The 14,001-nt window shown below is 37.4% G+C and overlaps 1 protein-coding gene across 1 annotated transcript in view; it reads left to right on the top strand.

Annotated features, from left to right (window-relative positions):
- Positions 1-14,001, top strand: part of CCT6B (chaperonin containing TCP1 subunit 6B) — a 39,877-nt gene that overhangs the window by 13,924 nt on the left and 11,952 nt on the right. The window contains exons 4-8 of the mRNA XM_021006235.2: positions 4,670-4,843; positions 10,007-10,110; positions 11,293-11,403; positions 11,544-11,703; positions 11,811-11,893. Of these exons, the coding sequence (XP_020861894.1) occupies positions 4,670-4,843; positions 10,007-10,110; positions 11,293-11,403; positions 11,544-11,703; positions 11,811-11,893 (632 nt within the window). The remainder of the gene's footprint in view (positions 1-4,669; positions 4,844-10,006; positions 10,111-11,292; positions 11,404-11,543; positions 11,704-11,810; positions 11,894-14,001) is intronic.

Here is a 14,001-nt window from a genome sequence, read left to right as displayed (position 1 = left end):
CCTGGCAGGTTCTGGGTTCTCACACCTTGCGCTCGCTGCACAGCTTGTACCTCAGTGGTAGAGGCCTTTCTCAGCTGGATGGAGTCAGCAGTTGTCTGGTCTTACACGTTCCTGAATCAGAGGCACGGGCGGATACTGTGGAGAAGAGCAAGCTCCCTGAAGTGGCGTGGGGCACATTCTCAACAGATTCCACTGTGGAGAGAGCTTGGGTCTGTTGCATATGGAAAGTATAAAGGTTTAATGTCCTCATTGACCCATTATACCTGCATAGCCTTGGTGATAGGGCTCTGTACAGAGTCATTGTATACTTAGCTTCTTCTGAGACTGCCTCCAGAATTTGACATTAAATCACTTATTTAAGGTCACACTGGTAGCAGAGTAGAGACTTAAGCCCAGCTTTTTTTTGGGGGGGGCGGTTAGGCAGTGGGGTAAAGTGACTTGCCCAGGGTCACACAATTAGTAAGTGTTATATGTCTGAGGCTGGATTTGAACTCAGGTCCTCCTGAATCCAGGGCCAGTGCTCTACCTAGCTGCGCCATTCAAGCCCAGCTTCTATAACCCTAAATATAGTGCCCTTTGCAACGCCTTATGCTTATCTGCTAGCCATGAAGCCATCATGATTGCTCAGAGCCTGAGCTGGCATGGCCTGTTATGTGGGCAGGTAGTATGTCCTCAGAACTGTGATAAATCCACTACTACTTGGGAACAGGGTTGGGTAGATATGGAAAATGGCTGTAAGAGCTTCCTTTGCTGCCTCCTCCAGGACTTCCTTGTGCTTTGGCATCTCTTACATCCCCTGATGTACCAATATACATTCTGGCCTATGCTGGGCCACTACAGATGACATAATTTCTCTGGTGCAAATCTGGGCATCAGATGGGATGCCTACTTGTCTTCCTCTCGATAGGACTGTGACTACTGCCATAAATCCTTTGTGATAGCTCAGTCATACTTTTTCTGATCCTCCTGGTCCAGATATATAACTCCATTCCCAGCTTCTGCAATGGTCTCTCACCCTCTGCTAGCATAATCTTGGCTCCTGATAGGTATAAGAGAAGGAAAACAACACCCAGTGCTCATGCCAGCAGGACAAAACATAGGCCTTTTAGCAATATAATAGACTTTTTCTGGTTGGTTATTGTTCTAATAGTGTGTCTGTGCTAGGCCCCTTCAAGATAATGTCAGACCTCCAAGGTACTTAAAAAAAGATTTATTTAGGACTTTTTTGTACCAAATTCATCTCATAATATGCCTCCTGATACAAGATATTAGTTACATAAATTACCCTCTTGCAACTAAGAAAAACAGGCAAACCCAATCGGCACCGATCTTGTGACACGTGCCACTTTAGTCTCCTGCTGAGTACGAGGGAGGTTTGCCTCGCCATGCGTCCACTGGAACCACCATCAGTCACCTCATCTGATGAGTTCAGCTGCTTTTTGTTGTTTCCATTTATGTTGCTGAGTCCTTGTGCGTATTGTTGCTCTGGCTCTGCTTTGATCTGCATCAGTTCATGCCAGGCTTCCTGTATTTCTCAGAATTCCTCATATTCATTGTTCCTTAAGGCACGATAATAATTCCATTAACTCATGTACCATGATTTGCTTAGCTGTTATCCACTTGATAGACCTACGCTTTGTTTCTAGTTTGTCGTTCCTAAAAAAAGAGTGCCACTATGAATATCTTGGCGTATACTAAACTTTTTGTTTTTGCCTTCGATCTCCTTGGAGTACATGGTAAGGTACTGAATAAGTAAATTACTTGAGGAGGAATTGTCATTTTTATTATATTGGCAATGGTCTACCTTTGAGCAGTTAACATTTTAAAAATTATTTAGGTCTGTCTTCATTGCTGTGTAGAGTGATTTGTAGTTTCTTTCCTATAGTTCCCATGTGTCTGGTATATAGACTCCTATGTATTTTGTCATTAATCATAATAATAGCTAGTATTTATATAGCACTTTAGGATTTGCAAAATGCTTTACAATTATTGTCTCATTTGATCCTCACAACAACCCTGGGAGATAGGCGCTATTATCCCCATTTTTCAGATGAGGAAAACTGAGGCAGACATAGGCTAAATGACTTGCCCTATTAGATAAATAGTAAACATCTGAGGTTGGATTTGAGCTCTGGTCTTCCTGGCTCCAGGTCTAACACTCTATCCCCTGGACCACCTAACTTCCCCTTTTAGTACATTCTGTAGCTATTTGAAATGGAATTTCTATTTTTTTTTTTTTTGCTTTAAGCTGAGTTTTGTTGGCAGTATACAGAAACACCAATGAATTATGTGGATTTATTTTGTATCCTGCAACTTTGCTGAATTTATTAACTGTTTAAATTACTTTTTAGTTGACTTTTTAGGGCTCTCTAGATGAACCATCATATTATCTGCAAAAAATGATAGTTTTTTTTTTCTCTTTGTCTGTGTTTGCAGCTATAAACTTTCCAGCCTTGAAGGCTACTTACTAGACCTGCTACTATTTACCTCACCTCACCACTGCCTTTTATCTGTAATCTCAAGTTAATTTGTCTGTGTTTTAGCATGAAGAATTAGTACTGCTCTGTCAATCACTAGACAGAAACACAAGACTACAATCAGCAGACACAGAAACTACTTGCTAAAATACTCTAAAATCAATACTCTCTTTGCTTGCTAGACCTATTAGCTGCTGCCCACTCCTATTATACTTTTGATATACTCCATAGTATGCTAGTACCATGCTCTATGGATATAGGTGGATCATTAAATATTTGTTGAATTAAGGAATGAGTATAGCAGATATTGGAAAATGTATTCAACATTAAAAGCGACACCTCCCTTGGTATTCCATTCAGTGTGAAGAAAGATGGTACGGCTCCCCTCAGTCTGTTTGAAATTTGGATCTTGGTAGCATGCTGTGAACCTGTGACAACAATAAGGGAAAAAAAAACCTTCTCCAAAACAAGGGAACTTCAGAAATTTGACCATATTTTAAAAATAATTATTTGCACCTGTGTGTAGTTTAGAATTCACACAGCCTCAAGGCAATTTGGAGACAAACGAACCCCAGGGTGTGCTTAAAACACAGGGAAGAAGACCAATCTAGGTCTTTTGCTAAACTTTCTTTTCAGCAGACCCCAGGAAAACAGACCGCCTCTAAAGAAAGCAACACTGACATCTGTGTGAATGTATCTCATGAGTAGGGTGGTATCAACCAAAAATGTAGTTATGGAAAAACAAATGAGATGTACATAAATGCCCTGGAAGTAATGCTCTTCTAGTACTCTTTGGGAAAAAAAAGACAACTCTTTAGAGGAAGAAATAAGTAGCTCTTGCCAAAATTTGCTATAACAGTTTTATTTTTATCTAAAATTTGGGACCATTAACCTTCTGGTAGGCTGCTTTTCTCCATACTTGCAGTGGGGGAAAGATACCAGTTTCTAGATGTGGAAAGTGAGGAATGTCATATTCATTTAAAGACTTAAAATTCTCCTTTAGAATAACATCCCATCATATAGCAGTTTCAGATATTACCCCTAAAAGACACTCATACAGAATTTTTGCAGCCACAGGTGAACATTAAAGGAGAATCCAGAGGAAGAGTTCTTAAAGGTGGATCTTGATGGATGGACAAGGAAAAATAGTAGCAGACAAATCATATGGAAAGCTTGGGCAAGAGTTCCCCTCTGCTGCATAGATAGTACTGATGTTGCTAAGTTCCCCTAACATTGGGGAAACACTATTTTGATCTCAGTATAGGCTGCTTTTAACTATAGATTTCCCTCATGACACCATTTAGTAAGGTATATAATGAAAAATAATTACTGTGTTTGTTTATGTGAAATTACCATATAAAAGCTATATTTGCTGTAAAATGTTTTTTTCTTTTAATTTAAATAAAATGTTTTATTCGTCATTACTCCTCCCCTAGTCTTTATCACTTTTGTTTTCTTATTAAGAACTGTGATTTATAGGCTGCATTCAGTGTTTGTTTAAGTCAAATTTCAAAAAAAACACAACAGTGACCTATATCTGTACCAATATGGCATTCTTTCAGATGATGCTAATTGCAGAATTTTTGCTACTGGACAAAATCCTGGTAATATTGCTTCATCGATACCTAAGTGTTTCCTTTGGTTTAAACTCTTTGTTAAGGCAGTATTTGTACTTTCCCTTTGCATTAAAAGGAGTCTCTTTTTCTTTCTGTATAAAATGTAAGTTAATATTTTCATATTTAAAGGGGAAGTACATAGCAAACATTAGTACTGTTGGTTTTAGAGTAATAATGAATTACGCATTTTATTTAGAGATAGCCTGCTGTACTGAATAGAGGGCTATCTTGGTTCTAGTTTTGCCCCTGACATGTATTAGCTGTGTGTCCTTGGGGTAGTCACTTACCCTTTCAGCACCCCAAGTAATTTTTTAAGGCAACAAGTGACAGAAAAGTTGTTGACCTACACCAGTGTTGGGAATTTTTGTACCAGAAATTCCCCATACCAATGAAAACTCAGATCTGGATAAAAAAAAAAACCCTTAATTACTCATTATGCATGGTTATTGCTGATGATAAAGAGCATATAGATATACTGTACATTAAAACATTGTATAATCTCTGACATAAGAAAATGGTTGCATTCATTTGGATAGCTTTAATAATGGTGATTTTATGACAATGTCATTATAATAGGGTCTGCATCCGAGAATAATAACTGAGGGCTTTGAAGCAGCAAAGGTAAAAGCACTTGAAGTTCTGGAGGAGATTAAAATAGAGAAAGAGATGACCCGAGAAATCCTTCTAGATGTGGCTAGAACATCTCTCCGTACTAAAGTTCATGCTGAGCTGGCCGATGTATTAACAGAGGTATGTGTTAAACTCTTTGCTTGTAACATTAGCATTTTCTCAAGCCACTTTTCAAATTATCACAGAAAGTTTATTATAAACTTAATTACTATTGACAAGGACAAACCACCAAGTAAATATACAAAAGAATGTCTGGAATCTGATATAAAACTTATTCAGGAATGTTTGTTGTTATTACTATTAATTGTTCAGTCATGTACGACTCTTCATGACCCTGTGGACCATAGCATACCAGGCCTTTCTATCCTCCACTGTCTCCCAAAGTCTGTCCAAGCTCATATTCCTTGCCTCTATGATACTAGCTGTTCATCTCATCCTCTGCAATCCCCTTCTCCTTTTCCCTTCAATCTTTTCCAACATTAGGGTCTTTTCCAATGAATCCTGTCATGTCATTAAGTAGCCAAAGTATTTAAGCTTCAGCTTTAGTATTTGACCTTCCAGTGCATAGCCTGAATTCATTTCTTTAAGTATTGTTTGATCTGATCTTCTTGCTATCTGAGGGACTCTCAAAAGTCTTCTCCAGCACCACAGCTTGAAAGTATCGATTCTGTGGTGCTCAGCTTTCCTTATAGTCCAGCTCTCACAGCCATATATTGCTACTGGAAAAACTATAACTTTGACTATGTGGACCTTTATTGGCAAGGTGATATTTGGGCTTTTTAGTATGCTGTCCAGCTTTGTCATAGCTTTCCTTCCAAGGAGCAGGCATCTTTTAATTTCATGGCTGCAGTCACTGTCTGTAATGATCTCTGAGCCCAAGAATGTAAACTCTGACACTGTTTTCATTTCTTCTCTCTCTACTTGCCAGGAAGTAATGGCACTAGTTCTAATTTCTTTTTAATGTTAAGCTTCAAGCCAGCTTTTACACTCTTCTCTTTCACCCTCATCAGGAGGCTTCTTAATTCTTCTTTACCTTCTGCCATCAGAATACTATCATCTGCATATCTGAGATTGTTGATATTTCTCCCAGCAACCTTAATTCCATCTTTTGATCTATCCAGCCTAGCATTTTGTATGATGTACTCTATATATAAGTTAAATAAATAAGGTGACAATATATGGCCTTGTTGTACTCTTTTCCTAATCTTAAACCAATCAGTTGTTCCATGATTGGTTCTGTTGCTTCTTGACCCACATATGATACTCTCATGTCTTTGAGGACTTGCCACATTTTGTTGTGATCCACACAGTCAAAGGCTTTTTAGTGTAGTCAGTGAAGCACAAGTAGATGTTTTTCTGGAATTCCCTTGGTTTCTCCACATTCCAGCAAATGTTGGCAATTTGGTCTCTAGTTCCTCTGTCTTTTTGAAAACTGGCCTGCTTTTCTGGTAATTCTCAGTTCATATATTGTTGAAGCCTAGTGTGCAGAATCTTAAGCATGTGAAAGGAGCTCAAGTGTTTGGTAATTTGAACATTCTTTGGCATTGGGATGTAAACTGATCTTTTCCAACCTAGTGGCCACTGTGAAGTTTTCCAATTTTACTGTAATATTGACTACAGCACTTTAGCAGCATAATATTTTAGGATTTTAAGTATCTCAGCTGGAATTTGTCACCTCCACTAGCCTTATTGCTAGCAATGCTTCCTAAGGCCCACTTGACTTAATTTTTCAGGATGTCTGGCTCTAGATCAGCAACCATACCATCATGGTTATCAGTGATGTTAAGATTTTTCCTTTGTAGTTCTTCTGTGTATTCTGGCCACCTCTTCTTAATCCTAATTCTCTTGAGTCCCTACCATTTTTATCTTTATCATGTCCATTTTTGCATGAAATCTCTAACTTTTTGAAGAGCTCTCTTGTATTTCCAATTTCCGATTTTTAATTCTGTTGTTTTTTTCTATTTCTTTGTATGGCTCACTTAAGAAAATCTTATCTTTCTTTGCTGTTCTCTGAAATTGTGCATTCAGTTGGGTATGTCTTTCCCTTTCTTCTTTCCCTTTCCCTTTTCTTCTTTCTTCAGCTGTATGTAAAGCCTCATCAGACAAGCCATTTTGCTTTCTTGCTCTTCTTTTTCTTTGGAATGTTTTTTTGTTGCTGTCTCCTGTCCCATATTACCAACCTCTTCCATAATTCTTCAGGTACTTTATCTACCAGATCTAATCCCTTAAATCTATTTATCACTTCCACTTCATATTTATAAGGGATGTTATTTAGGTCGTACTTATATGATTTGATGATTCCCCTACTTTCTTCAATTTAAGTCTGAATTTTGCAATAGAAGCTCACGAGCTAAGCCACAGTCAGCTACAGGTCTTTTTAAACTGACTGTACAGAGCTTCTCCACTTTTGGCTGCAAAGTACATAATGAATCTGATTTCAGTATTGACCATCTGATTATATCCATGTGTAGAGTCATCTTTTGGGTTGTTGAAAAAAGTTGTTTGCTATGACCAATGAATTATCTTGATAAGACTCTATTAGTCTCTGCCCTGCTTCATTTGTACTCCAAGGCCAAACTTACCTTTTATTTCAATTATCTTTTGATTTCCTACTTTAGCATTCCAATCTCCTATGATGAATGTGACATCTTTTTTTGATGCTGTTTTTAGAAGATGTTGTAGGTCTTCATAGAAGTGATCAACTTTGGTCTCTTTGGCATTAGGAGTTGGAACATAGACTTGTATTACTGTGTTGTTGAATGGTTTGCCTTGGATTCAGGTAGATATCATTCTGCATTTTTGAGGTTATACCCCAGTACTGCTTTTATTGACTATGAGGGCTACTCCATTAATTCTAAGTGATTCTTTCCCACAGTAGTATATATGGTGATCATTCACCTGTTCCCATCTATTTAAGTTCACTGATACCCAAGGGGTTGATAATGTTTGCTCTTACCATGTCTTGTTTGACCATATCCAGCTTATCTTGGTTCACAGATCATACATTACAGGTTCCTATACAATATTGAGCTTTCTAGCATTGGACTTTCCTTTCATTACCAGACACATCTGTAGCTGAGCCTCCTTTCAGTTTTGGCCCAGCTGCTCCATTAATTCTGAGCTACTTGTAGTTGTGCTCTGCTCTTCCACAGTATCATGCTAGACACCTTCCAACCTGAGGGGCTTATCTTCTGATGTCAAAGGTTTTATAATTTTAATACTGGGGTTTTCTTGGCAAAGATATTAGGATGGCTTGCCATTTCCTTCCCCAGTGGGTTGCCTTTTGTCAGAACTCTCCATTATGACCTGTCCACGTTGGGTAATCCTGCACAGCATAGCCCATGGTTTCACTGAGCTACACAAGCCTCTCCACCATGACAAGGCAGGGATCCATGAGGGGATTTAAGAAGGTAGAATCAACCATTGACAAAACAAGTAAATGCATTTTTTCCTGTATCCTTTTCCAAGTCCTTCTGAGGTTCTGCTGTCTTTGGTTTTGAATTTGTTTTATTTGTGGATAAGTACGTATATAGTTCTCATTCTCCTCATAATAGGCAGCAGCAGCTGGGAGGACCAGGAAAGGGTTGACATAGAAGGTAAGCTTGATCAGAGTTTTGAAGGAAACAAGGGATTTTAAGAGGAGGAGGTGAGGAAGGAGTGCATCCCAGTTGTGGTGACAGCTAGTGCAAAGGCTCCGAGTTGAAAGATTGAGGGTCATAGATGAGGAGCAACAAGAAGGCCAGTTTGGTTGGATCTGTAGAGTGAATGAATAGGAGGAATGCATAATAATAGGTGCCAAACAGAGGAATTTACATTTGATTCTAGGGCCAGTCAGGAGGAGCCACTGGAATTTATTGAGTAGAGGAATTGGCATCATCAGACTTATGCTTTTGGAAAATTGTGGAGGATGGGTTGGGGAGGTTAGAGCCCTGAGGCTGGGAGACAATTAGAGGGCTGTTGCAATAGCTCAGGAGGATGAGAACTTGAAATGGGATGGTGGCTGTTGATGTAGAGACAAGGAGACAGATATGAGAGATATTTTGAAAGCAGAAACCACAAGATTTGGCAACTCATTGGATTGTGAGGTGAGTGAGAGTGAGGAGTTAGGGATGATACCAAGATTGCAAACCTATGTAATTGGAAGGATGGAGGTACCCTTGGCAGAAATAGAGCTGTTGGGAAGAAGAGTAGGGTTGGGGGAGATGGATGGGAAAGTTAATGAGTTCTATTTTGAATATACTGAGTTTGAGATGAGAATCTGGGTTTGAATCCTGGATCCATCATTATTACCTGTGTGATCCTGGACAAATTGTTTAACCTTTCTAGGCCACACTTTTCTTATCTGCAAAATGGAACAGTTGTACTTTATGATCTCTAAAATCTTTTTCAGTTCTAAGTCTTATGATCCCGGGATGTTACAAATTAAGGTTAGGTTTCTTGGTGAGTATAGGGTCAGAACAAAAGGAGTTGTGTGATCTTAAGGTCATAGCATTATCAAACTATGGTAGCCTAGTGGTTTGCTTTCCTCTGTGGTATTACATTTGCCAAGTGAACTGGAATATACATTGTAGACTGCTTCAGCAACTCAGATTAGTGTTAAAGAAGGCCTGAAAAAGTCTTTCTACCCAACTATCCTTTTAAAATATTCTTTGTCAGTTATTAAAAATATTTCTTAAGTGATCTCATATTATTTGTTCGGTTATAAATTATTTTATGTCAGTTACATTTTAGAGTGTCAGCCTGATCCTATCAGTAAGCTATCTTCAAATCAAATTTTTGGATTATTTCTGGGAGAGTTAGTGCACTCTAATGAAATGAACACTGGACTAGGAGTCAGATGTCCTGGATCTTAGTCCTAGATCAGCTCTTAACTTGATGTATGACCTTGGATAATTCACTTAAACATCTTGTGGTCTCAGTTTCTGACCTCTAACTGAAGACGCCCCTTCCAGCTCTAAAAGAGTTTATGATTCTGTATCTCTATGGCTGGTCAGGTCCTCTCCATTGTTTGTAAGGTCTTCTTAGCAGCAGTTAGAGCAATGCTAATTGTTGAGTTTGTATTTGTATTTTGGGCTACAAATTAATTTTTAGGCATGTAACCCTCTGTCTATTTACTACAGAGTATAATAGAGCCTAAACATAGGTATATGTAGCATTCAGCATTTTTATTTTTGCATCTAATCTTGTGTAACTTGGAGGGGAAGTGAGGGAATAATTGGGGCAATGGGTTTTGATTTAAGAGTCCAAATTGTTTCATGGTTGTGTTTGTTTCTGTTATTACAGGCTGTGGTAGATTCTCTTTTGGCCATTAGAAGACCAGGTTTTCCTATTGACCTTTTCATGGTAGAGATAATGGAGATGAAGCATAAGTCAGAAACTGACACAACGTAAGTCATATAAAATGTTGATAAAATATGGCCAATATTAGATTTAGACAAATACCTTCAACTTGACTTCAGTTAATTTTATATTTTACACTGAATGTTAGAAACATTTTTTGCTAGTCCCCTGAAAACCAAGCTGTTTTCACATATAGATAGGAGTTAGAACACTGATAATTTAGAAATTTTCCAATTATTTTGAGCAGATATTAAGAAAAAAAATCAAATGCTTAACTTTATTTTGTCAGATTGAGCCATATAACTTAAAAAATAACTCTGTGTTGATATTCTAGTAGTTAATGTAGTCTCATTCAACTTGGGTCCTACTTGAATGCCTTATTGTGGTGTGGAATTGACCATGAGTTCATGAAGACTATGCCAACACTTTGAGAGTTACACTGGCAGGCCTTTACAGACTGAAAAGATCTTGAGTATGGGCTTGGTGATAGACTGTCTGTCACTTGAGAAGCAGTCTTTTTAAGACTAGAGCAGTTCGTCATGGGGTTGGTCCCATGGCAATGTTTTTTTTGGTTCCAGCAACTCTCAAAGATGTACTAATTCATTGAAGGGTTGCAATCTGAATCAGTGGAGGGAGCAAGACAGATTTTGAAGTGAAGTAATGTCATTGCGCTGTGTTAAATAAAATTCTCTTTAGAATGTTTGTGTTCGATTTGAAGTTGGGGTGACTATTTAGAGGGTGTAGCAATTATGTTATGGATATTACTAATGAAAAGAACACTGGACTTAGGGCTGAAGGAGTGAAGTTCCAGGCCTGGCACTTATCATTTCCTAGCCACGTCTCCATGAAGCCAGATTGAAAATTTGTCTCTGCAGTTTATGATATGTGTGATCTTGAGCAAATCACTTAGCCTTTCTAGGCCTTAATACCTTCATCTTTAAAATGAGGGGTCAGACTAGGTCATCTTTGTGATCATTTCCAGGACTAGATCCTACTATCTGATCCTTAGTTTCTTCACGTGACAAATGGAAATAATAATATGCACGCTAGCCTTCCTTAGGAGCTTGCTGTAAGAATCAAATGGCATGTAAAAGCATGTCAAATCTTTGGTTTCTCTGAATTGTTACATAAATGTGAGGTATCATCATCATCATCATTATCATCATCAGATTGTATTTAGTATGTTATATCCTAGAGTATTAAAGAAAGAAACTGAATTATTTTACCAGGTTGATCAGAGGGCTAGTTTTAGACCACGGTGCTCGTCATCCAGATATGAAGAAAAGAGTTGAAGATGCTTTTATTCTCACTTGCAATGTATCACTAGAATATGAAAAAACGTAAGGAATTGTTTTCTCTTTATAACATAATGAAAACTTTGGCTTTTCGTTCTTCCTGAAAGTCTTTTTTCCTTTCCATTTCTCTTGCATTTGCTTGTTTGCTGCTGTGTATATGTTTACAATTCTTTTTGTTCTTTCAGAGAGGTGAATTCTGGTTTCTTCTACAAGACTGCAGAGGAGAGAGAGAAATTAGTAAAGGCTGAAAGACAATTTGTTGAAGATAGAGTAAACAAAATAATAAAACTGAAAAGAAAAGTCTGTGATGATGGAAATAAAGGATTTATTGTTCTTAATCAGAAGGTGAGAATGAAATTTTCAACATGTAAGTATATTTAAATGCTTGTAACATTCAACTTGGCAATGGAGAATGCTTAAATCCTACTTGTAATTTCTCTATTTGATTGCAGGGCATTGATCCATTTTCCTTAGATGTCCTTGCAAAAGAAGGTATTGTGGCTCTTCGCAGAGCTAAAAGAAGGAATATGGAGCGGTAGGCTTGGCATATAGATAAAATAATCATACATTCTAAATAATTTAGTGCTGGGAGCTGGAATTATTTTACACTTTTGGGTACTCATTTTAGCTTATTCAGCAACATTTATCATTTCTACAAAAATGTAATTGTCCGAAAGTTTCCTAATTCAGATAGAAATGAATTATTATATTGTTATAATTACAGAGGTCTGTAATAGGGTTCTGAATAGTGATAAATGAATGAGCTATCAAAAAAGGGTTCTTCAACCCCTATAAAAACTTTTTTGAAATGTATCAGAATTTGGCAATTTCCTCAAAACTGATTTTTTAAAATTAATTTTTTTAATCATCAAAAATCTGCCTTTTCTACTGTCTCCCCCACCCCAACAATTTAGAAAGAGAAGTAAACTTTTGTTTACAAACATATAATTAAGTAAAACAAATTTCTGCATGGGCCATGTCCAAAAAAAAATCTCATTCTGTACTCTAAGTCCTTAACTTTCTATGAGGAGATGGGTAGCATGTTTTATAATGAGTTTTCTGGAGTTGTGGTTGGTCATTAAGCTAATCAGAGTTCCTAAGTCTTTCAAAGTTGTTCGTTTTACAAAATTGTTGTCATTGTATAAATTGTTCTCCTGGTTCTACTTACTTCAGTCAACACCAGTTCAGACAAGATTTCCCAGGTTTCTTTGAAACCATCACATTTGTCACGACACAATAGTATTCCATCACATTTATATGCCACAACTTGTTTTGTCATTCCTCAGTTTTCTTGATACTCTTTTAGTTACCAATTCTTTGCCATTGAAAAAAGAACTGCTATAATTATTTTTGTGCATCTTTTTTTAAAGAGTGTATTTTGCTTAGAACTAATCCCTCTCTTAAACTACTCACTCTATTATTTCCTCCTCTCTCCTATTTCCTGTTGAATGAAGTGTATTTCTGTACCCAACTGGGAGTGTGTATTCTTCTCTCTTTTAATCAGTTCAGAGGAGACTGAGTTCAAATGTCACCCACTCACTCTCTCCTTTTTTGTATAGATGTCTACTTGTCACCCTCATTATGTGAGATAATTTTCCCCAACCTTCCTCTCCTTTTCTCCCTGTGGTGTGTTAACTCTCCCTCCCATTCCATTCTTCTTTTAAGATCAAGACATAACAGAACCACTTCCAACCTTTCTATTTAATTAGACTCCCTCTATGACTCCACTTGGTGATAGGATTCAGAAGAGACAGAGGTCTCATCTCCTTGTATTAGAATGTAAAAAGTTTACCTTTGTTTAGTCTCTTATGATCATTTGTTCATATTTACTTTTTATGTTTCTCTTGACTCTGTGTTTGAATTTTAAAGTTTCTACTCAGTGCTGGTCTTTTCATTGAGAAAGGTTAGAATCATCTATTTCATTAAAAGTGCATTTCCCCCTGTAGGATTGTACTCAGTTTTGCTAGGTAAGATATTCTTGGTTGTAAGCCTATATCCCTTGCTTTCTGGAATATCATATCACAAACTCTTGGCTCCTTTAAAGGAGTGGCTGCTAAATTGTGTGTGATCCTGGCTAAAGTTCCTCACCACTTATATTCTTTCTTTCTGACTGTTTGTACTATTTTTTCTTTGACCTAGGAGCTCTGAATTTTGGCTGGACATTTTCATTCTGGGGTTTCTATCAGGAGGTGACTGGTGGATTCTTTCTATTTTCACTTTGCCTTCTGGTTCTAAGAGATATGGGCATTCATCTTTTATGATTTCTTGAAATACGATGTCTAGCTAGGCTCTTTTTATGGTCATGGCTTTCAGGTAGTCCAATGATTCTTAAATTATCTCTCTTGATCTGTTTTCCAGTTAACTTATTTTCTGGGTAAGTTATTTTTGTTCTGATATACCTTACATTTTCTCCTATTTTTAAAGCCTTTTGACTTTGTTTTAATATCTCTTGTTGTCTATGAAGTCATTGTTTTCTAATTTCCAGGGAGTTTATTGCTTGGTCAAGGCTTTGTGCCTCCTGTGCCAAACTGTTAATTCCCTTTCCAATTTTTTCTTCCATAACCCTTTTTTTCCCCCAGTTTTCCTCTCTAGTCCTTTCATTTAATTTATAAAAAACAAAACATTTTCAACTCTTTTAAAAAT

The sequence above is a fragment of the Phascolarctos cinereus genome, unplaced genomic scaffold, assembly GCF_003287225.1.
Source record: "Phascolarctos cinereus isolate Bilbo 61053 unplaced genomic scaffold, phaCin_HiC Scaffold_5;HRSCAF=322, whole genome shotgun sequence".
Classification (NCBI taxonomy): Eukaryota; Metazoa; Chordata; class Mammalia; order Diprotodontia; family Phascolarctidae; genus Phascolarctos; species Phascolarctos cinereus.
Note: the sequence above shows the minus strand (reverse complement) of the source record. Positions and strands in the feature narration are given on the sequence as shown.